Here is a 19,161-nt window from a genome sequence, read left to right as displayed (position 1 = left end):
GCTTCTTGGTGTTGGCGACCTGCAACGTCTTTAGTTTTTCTTCGCGAGCTTCCTTGCAGTGCACTCGGACCAGAGATAGCGCCACGTACGCACCACAACGAGCGGCAGACTTCTTCCATGCCTGCACTCTGCTCGGGATGTCCTCCAGCCGAGTCATCAACCCATCTATTTCTTGCCGGGAATCGTCTTGAGGCCACAGCTCCTTGTCGATCCGGCCGATGACTTCTCTCAGGCGACCAATGAAAGGTCCCACCCTGCTAAGGCAAATATGCGCTCGGAGCAAGTCCCGGTTGGCTTCGTCGCCGAGTGGAACGTTCGGAACAACCGACCGTTCAATGTCGGCTGCTTCAGCCTCAACATCCCGACAGAAGTCTGCAAAGAAAAGACAAGCAGAAAGTAAGCGCAGAGTAAACTCCAAAGTCAAGAAGCACTCGGCAACAACTTACCACCAAGCAGTGCAACCATCTTCCTTGCCCATTCGCTGACGTACTTCTCCCACGCCATGCACCGAGTATTCATCACCTTCAGCTGGCTCATCCATTCGGATCTCTGACTCTTTAATTTTTCAACTTCGGCTACCAATGCCTTGTTGGTCTCCCGAGACTCCTCCAAGGACTTCTCTCGGTCAGCAAGAGCCTCCTTCACACCAGCCAGGTCATTCACAGCCGCCTCCAAGTCCGCAGCAAGCTGAATCTTCTCAGCCTTCAGAGCATTGTATGCAGATCCCATTTCGCAAGTCTTCTACCAAATAGGCACAAAGGGAGGATCAGACACATTCAACAAGGAAAAAGTATCGACACATATGACAAAACAATCAAAGTCCAAAATTCTTCAGACCCCTGCCGATGCAAGCAATCGACAACGGTCTCGGGGACTACACCCAGTGGGTTCACTAAGAGTGACCCCACTGATATGCAGCTCAAACAGGCCGGCCCTATCGAGCTCCATAGCGAACAAACAACACCATGAGACTACTATTACCCGACCTGAGTAACACTACTCTCGGGGACTACACCCAGTGGGTGCACTCGGAGTGCCCCCACTGGTACCATTCGGGCAGATCAGCTCTGATCTGTTCACATTATGGAAAATAAATATAAAGACAACTGCCTGTGCAAGCACTCGGCATAAGTCTCGGGGACTACACCCACTGGGTTCACTCGGAGTGAACCCACTACAAAATCATCCTACTGTATCCGAGTATGTCGCTGAAACCCCCAGTGGGTAACAAGAGGAAAGTAAACACTTACTAGCGCACTTACTCGGATATCGTCCCGGAGTTCCAAGCTTTTCTTGTACAAAGATGTGATGGAGTCATACGCTCCCTTGGCGTCACCCACCATCAGCTCCACCCGCACCATGGCGTCCTTGGCGGCCCCCACCTGGTCTTCCGGGAGGCGTCGAGCGTCATATTGAACAGTTGACGGACCCGGCGCGACAGAAGACCCCTTGGGCATCCCGAGCTCCGCTCCAGTCGGTTCCGCCATGAGAGACACCGTCTCAGTCGGCGGCACGTTCATGGTGGGAGCAGCAATAGATGGGACAACCTCAAGGACAGGCACCAAAGCTGGCTCCGACCCCCTTTGGTCGTCGTCCTCCAGATGGATCACCTTCGAAGGAAGCCCGACTAAACAACATGAAATTACAGAAAAAGGGCAAGATCAAAGACAGCACTCGCGAAACAATAGTACAAACTCTCGGAGTCGTGACAACGTACCTTGCTGGGACGTGGCGGCGTTATCCGCGTCCATGGGATCATCGTCCTGGCGCGGCAGAGAGGTGGCGGAGGTAGCAACTCTGTTGAGTGAAATCCACTCGACGGATAAGCATGAGTTCAGTCAGATACTGAAGGAAGATGGAAGAACAAGACACTTACGCTGAGGCGACTGGAACAGCGATCCTCATCCGAGGCAAAGCTTTTCGAGGCTTAGGCCCGCTAGGTTTGGCCACCTTGGACGGCTGGTCTGTGGGCTCGGCAGCAGTGTCCCTGGTCCTCTTCACACTCCAAGCACTCGGAGCCACGGGAGGGGCTGGCGGAGCACTCGGGGCCGCTGAAGGAGCCGGCGGAGCAGCGGGATCGTGACAGCTCTTAGTTCGGTGATCTGTGGTGAAGGTGGCGAGCTCTGCTCCCCATCCTCCTCCTCCTGCTCTTCCGTCTCCTCCTCTGTCTCCCCACCGTCGGAGACGTACTCGGCGCTATCCACGTTGCCCTCCTGGCTGCCCTCCTCTTCCTCGGCCGGATTCCCGTTCGAGACAGCAGAATACCAGTTGGTCCACTCCTGCACAAAACGCAGTCGGCAACGTCAGCCAGCAGGACAAGAAAAGCAATAAGTCTAAGAAGATTAAAAACACTCGACAAGATGCGCTTACCTCATCCGGAGGAGGATTGTCGGCGCGGAAGGGCTTCACCCGCCGGGCTCCTTCGGGGTTATCACACACGCCTATGATGCCGCGAACCCACGCCCTCGCAGTCTCCCCGGTCACGCACTCTGGATGAGACCGAGTGGAGTCCGAAGGCCCCGCGTAGTGCCACATGGCGTGGTGTCGGGCCTGCAGCGGCTGGATGCGCCGATACAGAAAAGTCTCCAACAGGTCCGTGCCGGTGACTCCCTTGCGGACGACGGCTATTAGCGCGTCGACCAAAGGCTGGATCTGGATCCTTTCCCCCTTAGAGAGCGCAAGCTTCCTGGGAGGGCCCGGACGGTCTAGGCTAAAAGGTGGCAACCCGCTCGAGGCATTCGGACAAGCAATGTCCTGGCAATAGAACCATGTCGATTGCCAGTTCCTAACTGACTCAGACAACTGGAGGGGGGGGGGGTAGCTACTCTTTGTTTTCTTCTGGAAACCTAAACCCCCACAGAGCTGGAAGAGATGGGTCTTATCGTCCGATTGGCTAAGCTTTTTGACGATTTGGGATCTAGCGGAGAAGACGTACTTAAAGAGCCCCCAGTGGGGGGGGCATCCAATAAAGCACTCGCAAAGGGTGACGAATGCAGCAAGGTGGGCTATTGCGTTTGGAGGAAAATGATGGAGCTGCGCCCCGAAGTAGGACATGATACCTCGGAAGAAGGGGTGGGGAGGCAAGGAGAAGCCCCTGAACACGTGGTTGAGCAGCAGAACGCGCTCCCCCTCCTTCGGCGCCGGCTCCGTCTCGCCTTCCGGCAGCCTCCATGACTTGTTGACGATCATGCCGTGCTCCACCAGCTCCAGCAAGTCGTCCTCCGTCACCGAGGAGGGGAGGAAATCCCCCTGGATCCAACCCGCCGGCAGCGCCCGCTGCCGCTGCTGAGTAGGGGCCGCCCCCTTCTTCTTCTTCTTCTGCGACTCAAGTTTGCTGGTCTGCCCCTTCATCACGGCGAAGGCGACGGATCCGCAGAGGAGGAGGAGAAGGAGGAGGCTTGAGGCATGCAGAGAGCTGCGGGAGGAGCGGGATTAATGCGAGGAAGATGAGCAGCGCAATAAGAAATCCCGCCGGAGAGGCTTAAATAAGCTTCCGACTGGGTCGCTAACAGGTGGACCCAAAATCTTATCTCCCCAACCGGCTGCTGCGATGTTAGTGGAGAAGATAAAGGCGCGGTAATCGAGGCAGCAAAACCTACTTGATGGCAATGTCGTCATCCCCGCTGAGCGCGCGGCCACCGAAATTTGAGGATCCCGGAAAATCCGGCGCAGTCAGTTTCACCAGTCACGTCGAAAGATTCCGCGGAAGCACTCGGTCTCTGACGGTTCGTTTCACTGATATATTCACTCGGATCACTGGTTGAAAGGATAAAATGGATCGAGGCAAACAACGCCAAAGTCACCTCCATACCAGTCGGATCCATACTCCAGACATCACTTCATCGCTCCAACCCCGATCCATTCGGGGACTAATGATGGGGTTATAGTCTCAGGGTAGGGTCATAGGCCTGCCCTATAGGTCCTAGACAAGGACTATCCTTCACAGAGGACAAGGGCCTTAGACAGTTCCGACTGAACTAAGGACTCCCCCATCATCCAGTCGGCGACGAGCACTCGGAGCATATTTAACGTACCGACTGGAATCCACTCTGAACATCGTAACCTCCCAGGAGGGCAACGGTCATACGTTTCAACACACCATTATTAACATTTAAGGCTTACGTTACCTGTAACGTAGGCATTTACTCGCCACTATTCCACCCCTATCCATCGGGCCATTATGAAGGGCAGCGCACTCTATATAAGCCGCCCTTCCCCACTGGTGCAGGGGTTGGCATTTACTGTAATCCTATATTCCACTCGACACTAAGCTCCCAAGACCACTGAGACGTAGGGCTTTTACCTCCACCGTAGAGGGGCCTGAACTCATACATCCTCGCCGTAGCTAAGGCTCTGCCCATCCTTTCGTACCCTACACTTCTACTGTCAGACTTATACCCACGACAGCAAATATCACGGTGGGTAAATAAATTACTGTCGAGCAATTGATAGAACCGCGCAAAGTCATGATGATATCTAAGGCAATGATCATACATATAGGCATCATGTCTGAGACAAGTAGACCGTTACTTTTTGCATCTACTACTATTACTCCACACATCGATCGCTATCCAACATGCATCTAGTGTATTGAGTTCATGACGAACATAGTAACGCCTTAAGCAAGATGACATGATGTAGAGGGATAATCTCAAACCAATGATGAAAACCCCAACTTTTTACCCTTGATGGCAACAACACGATGCGTGCCTCGCTACCCCTTATGTCACTGGGTGAGATCACTGCACGGTATGAACCAAAAACCAAGCACTTCTCCCATTGCAAGAATCATAGATCTAGTTGGCCAAACAAAACTCACAACTCGAAGAGAATTACAAGGATATGAAATCATGCATAAGAGAGATCAAAAGAAACTCAAATAAGATTCATAGATAATCTGATCATAAATCCACAATTCATCGGATCTCAACAAACACACCACAAAAGGAGATTACATCGGATAGATCTCCATGAAGATCATGGAGAACTTTGTATTGAAGATCTAAGAGAGAGAAGAAGCCATCTAGCTACTAGCTATGGACCCGTAGGTCTATGGTGAACTACTCACGCATCATCGGAGAGGTCATGGTGTTGATGAAGAAGCCCTCCGTATCCGAATCCCCCCTCCGGCAGGGCACCAGAACGTGCCCGAGATGGGATCTTGCGGAGACAGAAGCTTGCGGCGGCGGAAAAATACTTTCGATGATCTCTTGTTTTTTCTGGTATTTTAGGGAACATATAGGCGCAAAACCTAGGACACAGGAGGTTTAGGGGGCCCACAAGCCTGGGAGGCCCGACCTCCCCCCTGGCCGGGGCTAGAGGGCTTGTGGGGTCCCTGGGGACCCCTTGCCTTGGTTCTCAAGTCTCCCTATCTTCTTCTGTTTCGGAAAAAATCTTTTCGGGGATTTTATTCCGTTTGGACTCTGTTTCAAATCTTCCTCTGAAAAAGGTCAAAAACACGGAAAAAACAGGAACTGGCACTTCGCATTGAGTTAATAAGTTAGTCCCAAAAAAATATAAAAGGCATACAAAACATCCAAAGTTTGACAAGATAATAGCATGAAACAATCAAAAATTATAGATATGTTGGAGACGTATCATCATGCTATAAGTAGTCATGTGAATTTGGTATTCGTTTGATATTTTGATGCGTTGTATGTTGTTTTTCCTCTAGTGGTGTTATGTGAACGTCGACTACATAACACTTCACCATTATTTGGGCCTAGAGGAAGGCATTGGAAAGTAATAAGTAGATGATGGGTTGCTAGAGTGACAGAAGCTTATACCCTAGTTTATGCGTTGCTTCGTAAGGGGCTGATTTGAATCCACTAGTTTAATGCTTTTGTTAGACTTTGTCTTAATTCTTCTTTCTTAGTTGCGGACTCTTGCGAGAGGGGTTAATCATAAGTGGGATGTTTGTCCAAGTAAGGGCAACACCCAAGAACCGGTCCACCCACATATCAAACTATCAAAGTAGCGAACGCGAATCATATGAACATGATGAAAACTAGCTTGACAGAAATTCTCATGTGTCCTCGGGAGCGCTTTACCTCCTATAAGAGTTTGTCCAGTCTTGTCCCTTGCTACAAAAGGGATTGGGCCATCTTGTTGCACCTTTGTTATCGTTGTTACTTGCTACTTGCTACGAATCATCTTATCACACAACTATCTGTTACCGATAATTTTAGTGCTTGCAGAGAATACCTTGCTGAAAACCACTTGTCAGATCCTTCTGCTCCTCGTTGGGTTCGACACTCTTACTTATCGAAAGGACTACGATAGATCGCCTACACTTGTGGGTCATCAGTACGCACCCGACAACAACACATCATGGACGGCGTACTTCGTACACTGTCATGCCGCCCAGCTTGCCGCCACCAACGGTGCCGACCCCCCACGACCGCTTCAACTACGAGGGGCGACACCAATGGTGGGGCGTCCCCGACCGCACGTTGAAGGCCGTCTTCGAGCACAAGGGCAGCAACTCGCCGCGTATGGAATACCCGGCGCCCCCCTCCTTCTCCCGCCTCCGCGACAGTTCTTGGACGTCGAGGCGCACGGAGATGGCTTCCTCCTCCTCGTTCGGCTCCCACTCCCGCTCCTCTGGGTCGCCGACGCTCCTCCCCATCAAGCTGGAGCTGCTGGAGACGCTGCTAGGGCGGCACACATGCAGCGGCCCCCTCGTCATCAACGAGGGTGGCGTCTCTTCTCCTCCAACCTCCTCCCCCCGTCTCGTAAAGCGAAGACCGGGCTGGTGTTCCGTCCCGTTAAGCAGGAACACCTCTCCATGGCTGCCGCTGCCGAGATCGCGCTTAAATGGGCGCAAGACGATTACGTCCAGGAGGACATGGAGCTCCAGCCCCGCGCCCTCGAGATTACCGCTCGATGTCGCGGTCGCGAGTAGGGTGGCGTCATCGTCCTCGATGGCAGCGACGAGGAGGCACCATGGCCGTCCAACCCCGTTCGCCACGACGACCCAGGGCAGGGGTGCAGGACAACGACGACTTCTACAAGCTTCTCGGCATGTAGAAGGCGACAGTGACGGCTTAGTAGTTTTTCAATTTCATTTTAAATTATGTTTTTAGTTCAGTTTGTAAAAATATCAATGAAAACGGTGCATTTCCTTCAAATTTGTGTCATTTTAGGTCGAATTTAGGCCAAGTTTGATTAAAAAAAAACCCGATTGGGGGCGACCTTGGGGGGTGCGGGTGGGAACCTCAGCCCCCCCGGGTGATTTTTCCGCTGGCGCGCCCTGAGGCGGTGCTATTTCAAACCTGTGGTGGGGGGGGGGAATGGCTGGAGATGCTCTTACATCTATGAATTTTTTTTTTCGAATATGTGAATGTGTTCAAACACTTACATGTACATATGTGAGCATCTTTCTAAAACTACACTAATACATCTTTATAAATAAATACATTTAAGAAAATATGAGATGGTTATTTCTAGTCCGTACATAGGCATGTTTACATTGAGATACTTGAACATGTTTTCCCTTTTTTTTGCAATATAGAACATTTTAAATATTTAAATTATGTTAGCAATATTTCAAAACATACTTCCGAATTTGTTTTTTTCTTAGAAAATAAAATGTGTGACCTTATTGGGCTTCGGCTGTGATCAGGCCTTGAGCCGAGCCTGAGGCAGTATTTCACTTGGGCCACACGTCGGAAGCCTAGCCCAACTAGGAGCTCGGTTCCTCTTCCTCCTCATCCCCTATATTCTTCTCCTCATTTCTTCCTTCCGATCGAAGCCAACCTACCTCCGTCCGCTTGAGCTCGAGCGCAACCGCCGAAACCGAGGACGACTCTTCTCCGCACCGCCGCCGCCGCCGCCTCCTCTTCGGCCGACCGGAGAACCGGTGCTTAGGTATTTACCAGTAACCCTCGACTCAGCTTCTCCGCCTCTTTTTACCCTTCGCCGGCACCGATCAATCTCTCCGGTACCTCCACCCGATTTCGGTCCCGAGCCCGTCCGTGCTTCGATGCGATGCCCAGATCGTCAATCCAATCCGATATACTAAGCGGATACATCCGTACTTGGCGCATACCCTTGCCTGCTGCCAGTTCGTCCCTCAAGTTTGGAAAAAACGAAGCCTTTTCTTTCTCTCATGCGTTTTGACGACGAGCAACCTCTCGCGCTAGTATTTTGCTAATTTATTTGAAGTATATATTGTGCTACGGAGTAGTAATTTACTTGACTCTGTGGACTTTTTATGTCCTGGAAGAATTTTGTTGGTAGCGCTACCCCGGTTATCCTCCAGCAAGTCAATAACCCTTGGGATTTGTGGAACTAGAGAACCTATTCACTCATAGTAGGATCTATAAATCTAATAGCATGTAGAAATTGATTGTTTAGACTTTGGAGCCTGATTGTGGCTTTGTCCCCTGAAGATTTGTTTGGTTGGCTTAGATTGATTAACTTGACTGCACCATATTATAGTCCTCTTTGCTGGCCCCGAGAAGCTACTACAGCTTATCAACAATGAATGTCTGCAAATGTGTATCAGCAATTTTGAATAGGTTGAATAGGTCTTGTGTCTTCATATTATCACAAATAAACACTGTGTGAGTGGAATCTTCATTTTTCCAGTTGTTATTATGCGTGACTGTGTTGTTGTATTATCTGCTTATGTTCACCATCGTTTTAATTATATGTTCCTGTTCCTCATATGCAGGTTCAAAAGGGGTTAACCTTCCTGTCCATGAATATGGTAAGTCCTTTGGACAAATTTGATCTTACTATTAGCTGTTTGGAACTATGTTACCTTCAGGAGCACATCATCGAAATTCAGACCTATAAACTCCTTAATTGAACTTGTCAGCGACTAGCCATAGCTTCAATTAGTCTGGTAGCACTTGATTAAGATCCAAATCATCTGTGTACCACATGTGCTGTTATTCTCAAACCTTGGATATCTTCTGGATTTGTGAGCTAGTATATCCCTTCGTTATCAGTTTGCATCTTTGCTATGCATTTGATAATCAGTTACATTTTTGGACATAGCAGCACCTTTTTGCCATGAATAGTTTCCCAGTAATTCCCTATAGCTTCATCAATTGCTGAATCATGTTGCATGATTCTAATACAATTATTTGTTTTGATTAGTATTTTGAAGGCTACGGTTACCGTGGAAGTACTTTTGAGCAGACCTATCGCTGCTACCCTGCATCTTTTATTGACAAGGTATGTGAATCTTCTTTTCATTAGGTGCCATGTACCCATTTGATAATTATTTTTGAAATATAAAATATGGTGATATAGAAGTGTAATTTAATGTGAAAAATTCGAATACTTTTCATACGTATGTGTAATCAATGTTATAAAATGTTGCAAGCAATCTAACAAGTAAAAACGATAATGGATGCATTGTAAATTTGGAGTTGCAATCCTTTTGATATTGATCTTTATTTTCTAGTTCAAGTCAGTACCAACACAAGCAAACTTTGCTCAGTGTTGATGCATGAGTCTTCATGCATTACCCACTTCCATAGTTCCATGAATCATGTCAGATCGGTATTTTCTCTGAAGTATTAATCTGATCTCTTGTCTATGTTCTAGTGGTATTGCTTCTGTCTGGTTAAGGATAGAAATTGTATTTCTACATGTTCTTTGTTCTCCCTCTCAACTGTGTTTGATTTTCAGCTTTTAATCTTGATCGTCTGGTTATGACCCTTTCTGTTCCTAGTTAACATGATTTATAGTTTCTTTGTTGACATGATTTATAGGTTGAGATAATTAAGAAAGTGATTTCTCAGTAACTAAATATGTGCTGCCTGGCAGCATGTTTCCATTCACTCTTGCGGTCTTGCATCATTAATATATAGAAGAATCTAGCGGAATTATTAATGTATAGAAGAATCTAGCAGAATTATTACTCCTCAAAGTAAAGTATTATTTCCATGAATTTATCTGAAAGATCTTTTGCACCCTTTCTTGCAGCCACAGCTTGAATCTGGTGACAAAAGTATGCTCTCTCTTCACTAATTTCCTTGCGTCTTTAAGTTACTTTTGGCAGTTGAAATGATAATTACCTTTCTTCCTTTCAGTTATCATGCCACCTTCGGCACTTGATCGTCTTGGTAAGTTGGCAGTGTTAGTAAGAGACATGCATATGTTGATAGTGTACTTTCTCTCTGCGACTATTCTGTGCACCATTTCGAACTAAATTCTCAAATGTGTTAATTCCTCTGCAGCGTCTCTGCATATTGAGTATCCTATGCTATTTGAAGTCCGCAACACAGGAGCAGAACGTACTTCACACTGTGGTGTCCTAGAGTTCATTGCAGAAGAAGGCATGATCTACATGCCATACTGGGTAGGCCCAGGTTTAAGATATTTTCATGCTTATTTCTATGTGATACCATCATGTCAATCAAACTAACTCCCATGTACTCATCAGATGATGCAAAATCTTCTTTTGCAAGAAGGAGATATGGTGTTTATAAAAAATGCCAACCTCCCAAAGGGCACATATGTGAAGCTGCAGCCTCATACAACTGACTTCTTGGACATTTCAAATCCCAAAGCGATGTTAGTATTGTTCTGATAAAACTACTTTTTTTCCCTTGGGAACTTCTTTGCCTTATTTTGCTATGCCTGTTGTCTGTTGCACCTTCATTGGAGTTTCCTGGTATGAGTAGTGAGATCTGAAGAATACTAATTTCCTGTTCATGTCATTGTTGCAGCTTGGAAAAAACTTTGCGGAACTACTCTTGTCTAACCACTGGTGACAGCATTATGGTGGCATATAATAACAAGAAGTACTACATTGATATAGTTGAAACAAAGCCTTCCAGTGCTATAAGTATAATTGAGACTGATTGTGAGGTTGACTTCGCCCCACCACTTGACTATAAAGAACCTGAGCGGCCAAAACCTACTGCTCCTCCGAGCGCTGATCCTGCTGCAGGTAGCTTTCTTGCTTTGTTCTTAATTAGTAACTTTTGGTGGAATGCATCAAATCCTTTTAACGTTCATCACTAAGGACCAGTATGTTCCTGTTGCAGAGGCTCAAGTTGAGGAGGAACCTAAGTTCAGCCCCTTCACTGGTCCTGGTAGGCGCCTGGATGGCAAGCCTGCTAAAGATCTGGATGCGTCATCCTCTTCGCCTGCAAAGCGACAAGCTAATGCAACCAACAGTGTTCAGCCATCAGCAGCCTCCACCTCACAGAGCACCGCGCCTCGTAAAACCACGGGAAAACTTGTCTTTGGCTCTGGCGGAAGCCAGTCATCAAAAGGAACAGAAAAGGTTGGTATTTTGTAACATGTATCTTGTGATGGCCATCTTGAAAACTCAATGAGTAACCGTGGCATTCTCTGGCATTTGAGATGCATGGAAAACTGCCTTTTCCAGGCCTCCAGCTTTGAACGCTAGCGTCATCTTAACATTTTGTGCATCAATGCTAGGTACCCGAAAAGGATGCAAAGGAGGACCCGAAGAAAGAGGAGCCGAAATTTTCAGCATTCACGGGAAAGAAGTACTCCTTGAAGGGCTGAATGTCCAGAGTATGTATTTATCACTTATCAGCACTTCCTATCACAAACATCATCAGGGAGAAGAGTTCAGTCAGCTATTGTTTAGTTTCCTGATCCCTTTTGGGAGCTGGGGCATCTTTTGGTGGAGTATCAATGCTTCTTTCCTGTCAACTGATCCTTATGTCAGCCACCGTGGGTCAGTTTGACTGATTTGTAAAAAGTATTTTAATGTCTGGTCATGGATTTTTAGTGAGTTCCTACACATTTTGCGTTTGTCTGCGCTATTGGTTTGGACTTCAAGGGCAGTTTTAATGGCTTTGACCAGCACGTATAATAGCTCTCTGTCGACGCACCGTCACGTTCCTAGTTGATCATGCTTCTATTGTTTGAAGGAAAGAGCTCTTTACTTTCTTTTAAAGGTGAAGAGCTCTAGTCGACATGTATTCGAGTGGCAGTTACAATGCTTTTGCTTGTTAATTAACTCTAAAGTGGGAGAAGTACATAATCCAGAAAAAAAAACCAATGTTGCTTCTACTGGAGCCAAAGTCACACGATAGTACTCCTTCCGTCTTAAAATAAGTGACTCAAAAATGACTCAATTTTATACTAAAATAGTACAAAGTTAAGTCGTTTTTGAATCACTTATTTTGAAACGATGGGCAAAAGGCATTTTATTCAAGACTTAAAACATGTGGAATACATATGATATCAGGTACTACCCCTAACGCCCTAACGTTAAGTGGCGCCCAACTGCTAGAGAAGAAGCAGCTCTAACAAGAGCATGAGCTTCAAAGTCGAGTCCCAATGCTTGAAACGGAAACTATCAGCATCCATATCATTCATACTATCCTTAATCTAATGCAGAACTGGTCCATAGATAGGTGCACCTCCTTTATTGATATTGTTGATCACCTCTAAAAGGCACACGGTAGATTGAAGATCTCATCTACGCATGACAATTAAAAATTAGGTAGATATATAGAATAGAGACGGTATCCAACGAAGCCAAAAAGGCCAACTCCGAAACACTATGCTTCGATGCCGATATTTTAGTAACAAATCTAATACTCCCTGTGATCCATCTATAGTTTTCTTTTGGAGGGAGTAAATCACTCCAGTGGTTGGTGTTTTGGTTTTTTTAGGCAAGGGAGTGTGTGCGAGTTGCTCGAATTATTTGTGACATGAAGCAACACTGTGAAAACATCGAGCAGCTGCACCCTAATCATAGCCGTGCTCTGTTTTCGTTTCTAACCGATGGCAAACTAAACCTTAATCACTTTGATTCTTCCTCGTGACCGCAAAAGAAGGGCTCCTGCTGCACCACTGGTGTGTTTACCTCAGTTCCGCTAACATCACAGCCAATGCTTCGGTTTGCAGATGGCGGATTACTTCAAAAAAAGCAAGCTAAAGGCCAAAGATACAAAAAACATAGAAACCATAAATCTCACACGCAGGCCACTACATGAAACTTATTCATACATCTCACGACCAGTCACAAAAGTGTTGTATTTATACGCCCATAACACGAGCAGTTTTACTCTGAGGTCATGAATCATTTTATTCGAGGCAACCAAATGAGCTTACAAAGCGTCAGGATAGGTAGTCTAACGAAGAAGTGGCAGCTACTTTATCAGATGCCTCTGTAAGACCAGAGGTCAAAACCTGTACAAATGTTTCTCCTGGTAACCGAGCCAGTGAGTTGCATTCTTTTGCTCCGATGAGCAGGGGAACAGCCTCCAGACCCGCACTGGTTTTGATTCCACGGATAGAGGAATAATAACATTCCATGATCACTCATGGATCAGTTCCTTGCTAGTTTGTAACAGGAGAAAGAAGTGTGTCGCCAAATCTCTGCTATGTTCGTATCAGTTTCCTCTACCATCCCAGCCACTTTTCAGTAGCCCAATCAACCCACTTTCAACTGTTGGCCAGAGAAACAAATTAAAATACAAAAATGTGACTGAAAAGTTATCCGTGGATCTCACTAGTTTTCTTTTGTCTCGAGAGTACATGAATGACGTACCAAATTATACAGAAGATAGAGATAGTTTAGAAAAGCTAACATTCACGAACATCTTTATCGCCGTTGTAGTCACAAAGCGTTGTATTTATATGTCCATGGCATGTAGTTTCACTTTGTGGCCATGGAGATCTGGTGTTATAGCCATGCAAATGGTGTGAAAGTTCAGATTAATGATTCTGTCCTTCCATTTAGTCACACAATCTCAGTGTGGTTGTTCTACACCCAGCAGGCCAACCACATGTTGGAACTTTGGGGCTTTGTTTATGACCAAATGTTGTTGGTGACTGGGTGAAGTGTTCCTAGGTGTAGCCACAACTTTTCCAATATGCATGTAGGACTTTACAAATGTTGCTACATGAACCGCGTAGTACTCGAATACTACGTCACAGTTTCAAAGCCCATGGATCAGTTCTTCTGCTCTGATGAGCAGGGTAACAACCTCCACCCGCACTGGTTTTGATTCCACGGGAGAAATAATAACATTCCTTTATCACTCATGGATCAATTCCTTGCTTGTTTGCAACAAAAGAAACACATATCCAGGAATTTGCCACTCTCTGGGAGATGATGGATGGTGTCACTCTCCACCTTGATAGGAAGAACATGATTTCGTGGAAGTTCACAACCAGTGGGAATTATTCAGCCTCCACGGCATACATGGCTCAATTTTCGGGGTTGATTCTAAGTGCAACCTCTGCTGTTAACTGGAAGACGTGGGCGCCGCCGAAGTGCACATTTTTTGCGTGGTTAATCCTACAAAATCGTGTGTGGACAGCAGATCGGTTGCAACGGAAAGGGTGGCCAAATTGTGGGCTATGCCAGTTATGCAAGCAGGCCCCGAAGACTGCCGCTCACCTCCTCTTCCAATGTCGATTCACCGCCTGAGTTTGAAACGAGATTGTCATTTGGCTTGGCATGCACAGCCACTCGCCGATGACTTGGCAGCATGGCTTGGCATGCACAACCACTCGCCGATGACTTGGCAGCATGAAAACTCCGTCCACGACTGATGGCTCCGTTCAGTGGAGGCTGGAGGTCAAATAAAAAAGGCCACTGCCTCGGTGATGATGCTGGTCTCCTGGGAAATATGAAAGGAGCGAAACGCCAGAGTCTTTAGCAACACCGCCACCCCAGCCACCGTCGTCGTCGCGAGAATCAAAGAGGAGGCCCAGCTTTGGAAGTTAGCGGGAGCAAAGCATCTCAGTAGTCTTATGTCGTGAGAGTAGTTTCTTTTTTCTTTGCCGCGCGGCGGCATATGTCTAAACCTTCTCCTTATTCAATGAAATTGACAAGTCTTTTGCCTTGTTTCAAAAAAAAAAAGGAAAAGAAAAGAAAAAAGAGAAAGAAGTGTGTCGTCAGATATCTCCTATACTCGTGTCAGTTTCCTCTAGCATCCCAGCAACTTCTCAATAACCGAATCAATCCTCCGCACTTTCAACCGTTGGCAGGAGAAACCAATTAAGACACAAAAAGGCTACTGACAACTTATTCATGGATCTCACTAGTATTTTTTTTTCCAGGAGAGTACATCAATGTCGTACCAAATTGTTATAGAAGATATAGTTTAGGAAAGCTTACTATTCACTAAGATCTTTATCACCGTTGTAGTCACAAAGCATTGTATTTATATGTCCATGGCATGTAGTTTCAATATGTGGCCATGACAATCTCGTGTTATAGCCATGCAAATGGTATGAAAGATCAGATTGATGTTCTCTCTTTCGTTTAGTCACGCAATACCAGTGTGGTTGTTGTACTCCCAGTCATAATTTTGAAACTTTTTTGCTTCGATTAAAGAATCTACATCCGACCCCCCTACTTTCTTCCTAAACGTTCGGAACGTCTGTCTAGGAAGTGCCCGGTCAAAAACAGGTGACCCAACCGGACCCATCATTTGGTGCTCGTACACCCGGACTGACCGGCACCCTTCAAATCGGGACCAAATGTAGGGACGATACGAGGGCTTCCGAACGCGACTGGACGCGATCGGGTAGTACACTCCATTTCATATCGGTCCCACCTGCAGCTATCCGAAGAGAAGATATTCTTGCCCATGCCGTCGGATAGGCACAAACTTATCTATTAATTGCATAGGTGGATCATATCTCGTTGTGTCAAGTTCATCTCATTCATATAGGTTGATGTCGTACTACAATAAGAGAGTATTTTATGAAAACAAAGGAGCAGTAAAAACATATTTTATGAATGAAAACGGTCGTGCAAACATTATTGTTTCATTTGTGAAGGAGATAGGCCGTGTCTATGAATCTTCTACGTCATAAGCATAGAAGATTTGTAGTCAACATCCATATGCTGCACAAATGATACAATGATGATTGAAGCTTATTGGAATTGGAGGATTCGGCTATTTAAACCGGTCGATTAGGTCCTAAGACGGCGAGGTGGGACTATCCAAAACCCATCGGACCAATACAGATATTAAAATCTTTGAGTATTTCGATGTTCCGCCGGCTCAACACGGACGTGATGATCAACATGATGGGTTTGCACGTATCTGATTGCAAATGGAAAATTTGAGGCACACCCACAAAGGTCCAAATTTAGATGCTTTTATGATCATAATGTAAGTGATTGTAAGCTTACTTTTACATTATGCAAATTTCAAATGAAAGGAATTAAATATACTTTTAGAGGACTTTGCATGTAAAGATATTTATAATGTCTCGTTAATAACATGTGATATAGCACATCAATAACATATTTTCAGAAACGATGTTATTATATAAAGCGTGCTATTTTTTCCTAAAAAAATACTCATAGTACTCGTATACGTCAAAGCAGGTCAGTAGCCAGCTTCAAGATCAGGTGTATCAAAAAATGATGTCGTCGTCCCTCTGGTCGTCGCCATTGTCCAGCATGGTGGCGGCGGTGCCGAGAGAGACGCCGCGCTTGAGTGCGACCTCGCCAGCGACCTTCTCCCCTGCGTAAAGCTTCGCGGACTCCATCTGGCGCTCCAGCTCTCGCTGCTTGACGGCCTGGATCTTCTTAAGGCGGAAGAACTCCTCTCTCTCCTGCTCGTCAAGCTCGCCCCTGATATAGGTGACGGTGTTCTCCAGCTGCGGCTTCACTACGTGCTCCAGCGCGTTCACGCGCCTGTTGGTCGTCTTGATCGCCTCGTCCAGCGTCAGGAACGACGTCTGCAGGGACGCCAGCTCCACCAGCAACTCGATAGCGCGGGCGTGCGCCGCACGGCAGGCTGACACCTGCTGCCCGCCGCCTGCGAGCCCGGCGAGCAACGGCGCCGTTGCGCCGGCGCCGTCCGTGGAGTGCTGGAAGCGGGGGAGGAGGACGCCGGCGATGTTGTCGTGGTGGGCGCGCACGCGGAGGCGGGCGGGACCGGTGACGGACTGCTGGATGGCATGCCGGAGGGGACCGCCGGCGGCGTAGAGCGCCTCCGCAAGGGAGAGGGAGGCGCCGCGCATGGAGTCGCCCACGGCCTGCTTGGCGGCCACGATGCGCTTGAGGATGGCCCGGAACTGCACGGTGAGCGCGTCCGACTTCTTCTTGAGCAGCGCGTGGCCGCGGGTGGCCGCCGCCAGCCGCGCCTTGATCATGCCCATCACCGTCACCGTTGGCACCACGTTCAGCCGCTGCCCCTGCCCCGCCATGCCGCCCTGTGTGTGTACGTTTTCTTTCTTTTTTGCGGGGACTCTGTATACTTCCTGATCTGGCTAGCTCGCAGCAATTATATACTACTCCCTCCGATCCCGATCCTAAATATAAGTCTGTTAAAAGATTTTACTACGGATCTACATATAGAATAAAATGAGTGAATCTATATTCAAAATGAGTGAATCTATATTCTAAATTATGTCTATATACAATCATATGTAATCTATTAATGAAATATTTAAAAAGATTTATATTTAGAAACGGAGGGAAGGAGTAGATGCATACGCATGCGTCAAAGGGACACGTCTGCGTGTTTCGGGATGGTTCAGGAAAAGATGACACACACGAGAGTGCAACATCTGTACATCGATGCTCATGCTATTGGACTATCTTAAGACTTGTGTAGCTATCTGTTCAATTGTTCATCAACAGCTGAGGTGGTACACATATAATTTGGGAAACGTTGTGCTCCAGCCGGCGGATCGCATGCAGGCATCCGTCATCTCGTCCGTGCGATGCGTGTTCTATTTGAATTTATGTAGTTCGCTATTCTGCAACTTAACACTTGTTGCAGATTGCATACCGCAACACGCCCTATGTTGCAGGATCTGAATTTAAATCCCTTGAAGACAGACGCCTCTCGCTCGTGCAACACTTTTCTTATGTACGCTCACCTAGCTTGCACTTATGCAAGTTAGCGCTTGTTAAAAATTTATATAACGCGATCTTTGTTGCAGAAAATATTCTATAACAAATTCTATTGCAAAAAATATATACGAACCTTTTCAAAACATGCTCTTTTGTTGTAAAAAAATTTGCAACATAATCTATGTTGTAAAAGACCCGTCAGTCTTTTTTAACCCGTCGTCCGACTGACGTAGCAGCGTGCTTGTTTCCGTAACTAGAGTGTTGTTTCAGAATTTTGTGTGGTGGATGGAGGCGACCAAGCTGGTGATCGAACGGTGCACGCGTATGCATCGGACGGCTAAAATGATGGTGGATGATTACTACAAATCCATCGGTGGATGCCTAGCAGTCAACATTGTGCTCCAGCCGGTGGATTGCACGCGGGCGTCCGCCGTCTCGTCCGTGTGACGCGTATCCTATTTGGATTCATGTAGTTTGCTATTCTGCAACTTAACGCTTGTTGCAGATTGCGTACCGCAACACGTCCTATGTTGTAGGATCTGAATCTAAATCCCTTGAGGGCAGACGCCTCTCGCTTGTGCAACGCTTGTCTTATGTACGCTCACCTAGCTTGCACTTGTGCAACTTAGCGCTTGTTGAAAATTTCTGCAACACGATCCTTGTTGCAGAAAATATTCTATAATAAATTCTATTGCAAAAAAAATACGAAAGTTTTCGCAACACGCTCTTTTGTTGCAAAAAAAATTGCAACATAATCTGTGTTGCAAAAGACCCGTCAGTCATTTTTTAACCCGTCGTCCGACTGACGTAGCAGCGTGTTTGTTTCCGCAACTGGAGCGTTGTTTCAGGATTTTGTGTGGTGGACGGAGGCGTCGGAGCTGGTGATCAGACGGTGCGCGCATATGTATCGGACAACTAAAATGGTGGTGGATGTTTACTACAAATCCACCGATGAATACCTAACAGTCCCAATATAATTTTAGGAAAATATTACCGCCGGACGTTAGATTTTTGACGTCTCCTCCCAAACGAGCAGCGAGCTGTGGTATGGAAACCACTCATCTCACGCGCTAAAATACAATTTACAGCGTGTGGTTTGTTTATTTTGACGCGACGGTCAGCGTTGGCTCCAACAGACGCGTTAAAATGCAACGTCCACGCATAGTTCCAGCAAGCGTGCTAAAATGCGTGAGCGAGCAGCCGACGCTTGCAATGTGTTGCATTTTGACCCATTTTGAACACAAAATGAATTTCAAATATCAAAACAAAGACATGGCATAATTTAAATCACAGAAACAAGTTCGTGATGACATAAAAAGTTCATGCCCACGAAATCATCCAACCAAGTTCATGCCCACTAGTTCAAATTCATGCCCACA

General features: G+C 46.7%; 2 protein-coding genes across 2 annotated transcripts; one reads left to right on the top strand and one right to left on the bottom strand.

Annotated features, from left to right (window-relative positions):
• The first annotated feature begins 7,728 nt into the window (after positions 1-7,728).
• LOC123402228 (ubiquitin fusion degradation protein 1 homolog) lies at positions 7,729-11,812 on the top strand. The gene is made up of 10 exons (XM_045096122.1): positions 7,729-7,869; positions 8,678-8,713; positions 9,109-9,186; positions 9,943-9,967; positions 10,050-10,082; positions 10,197-10,318; positions 10,403-10,533; positions 10,689-10,912; positions 11,010-11,251; positions 11,410-11,812. The coding sequence occupies exons 2-10, from the start codon at positions 8,705-8,707 to the stop codon at positions 11,497-11,499; spliced, it is 954 nt and encodes a 317-aa protein (XP_044952057.1). The 5' UTR covers positions 7,729-7,869; positions 8,678-8,704; the 3' UTR covers positions 11,500-11,812.
• Positions 11,813-16,189: 4,377 nt separating this feature from the next.
• On the bottom strand, positions 16,190-17,188 carry LOC123404504 (V-type proton ATPase subunit D-like). Its single transcript, XM_045098439.1, has one exon. It carries the CDS (start codon positions 17,128-17,130, stop codon positions 16,333-16,335), a length of 798 nt encoding a protein of 265 aa, XP_044954374.1. The 5' UTR covers positions 17,131-17,188; the 3' UTR covers positions 16,190-16,332.
• Between the last annotated feature and the right edge of the window lie 1,973 nt (positions 17,189-19,161).

This window comes from Hordeum vulgare, chromosome 6H (genome assembly GCF_904849725.1).
Source record: "Hordeum vulgare subsp. vulgare chromosome 6H, MorexV3_pseudomolecules_assembly, whole genome shotgun sequence".
Classification (NCBI taxonomy): Eukaryota; Viridiplantae; Streptophyta; class Magnoliopsida; order Poales; family Poaceae; genus Hordeum; species Hordeum vulgare.
This window is presented reverse-complemented; position numbering and strand designations above follow the sequence as displayed.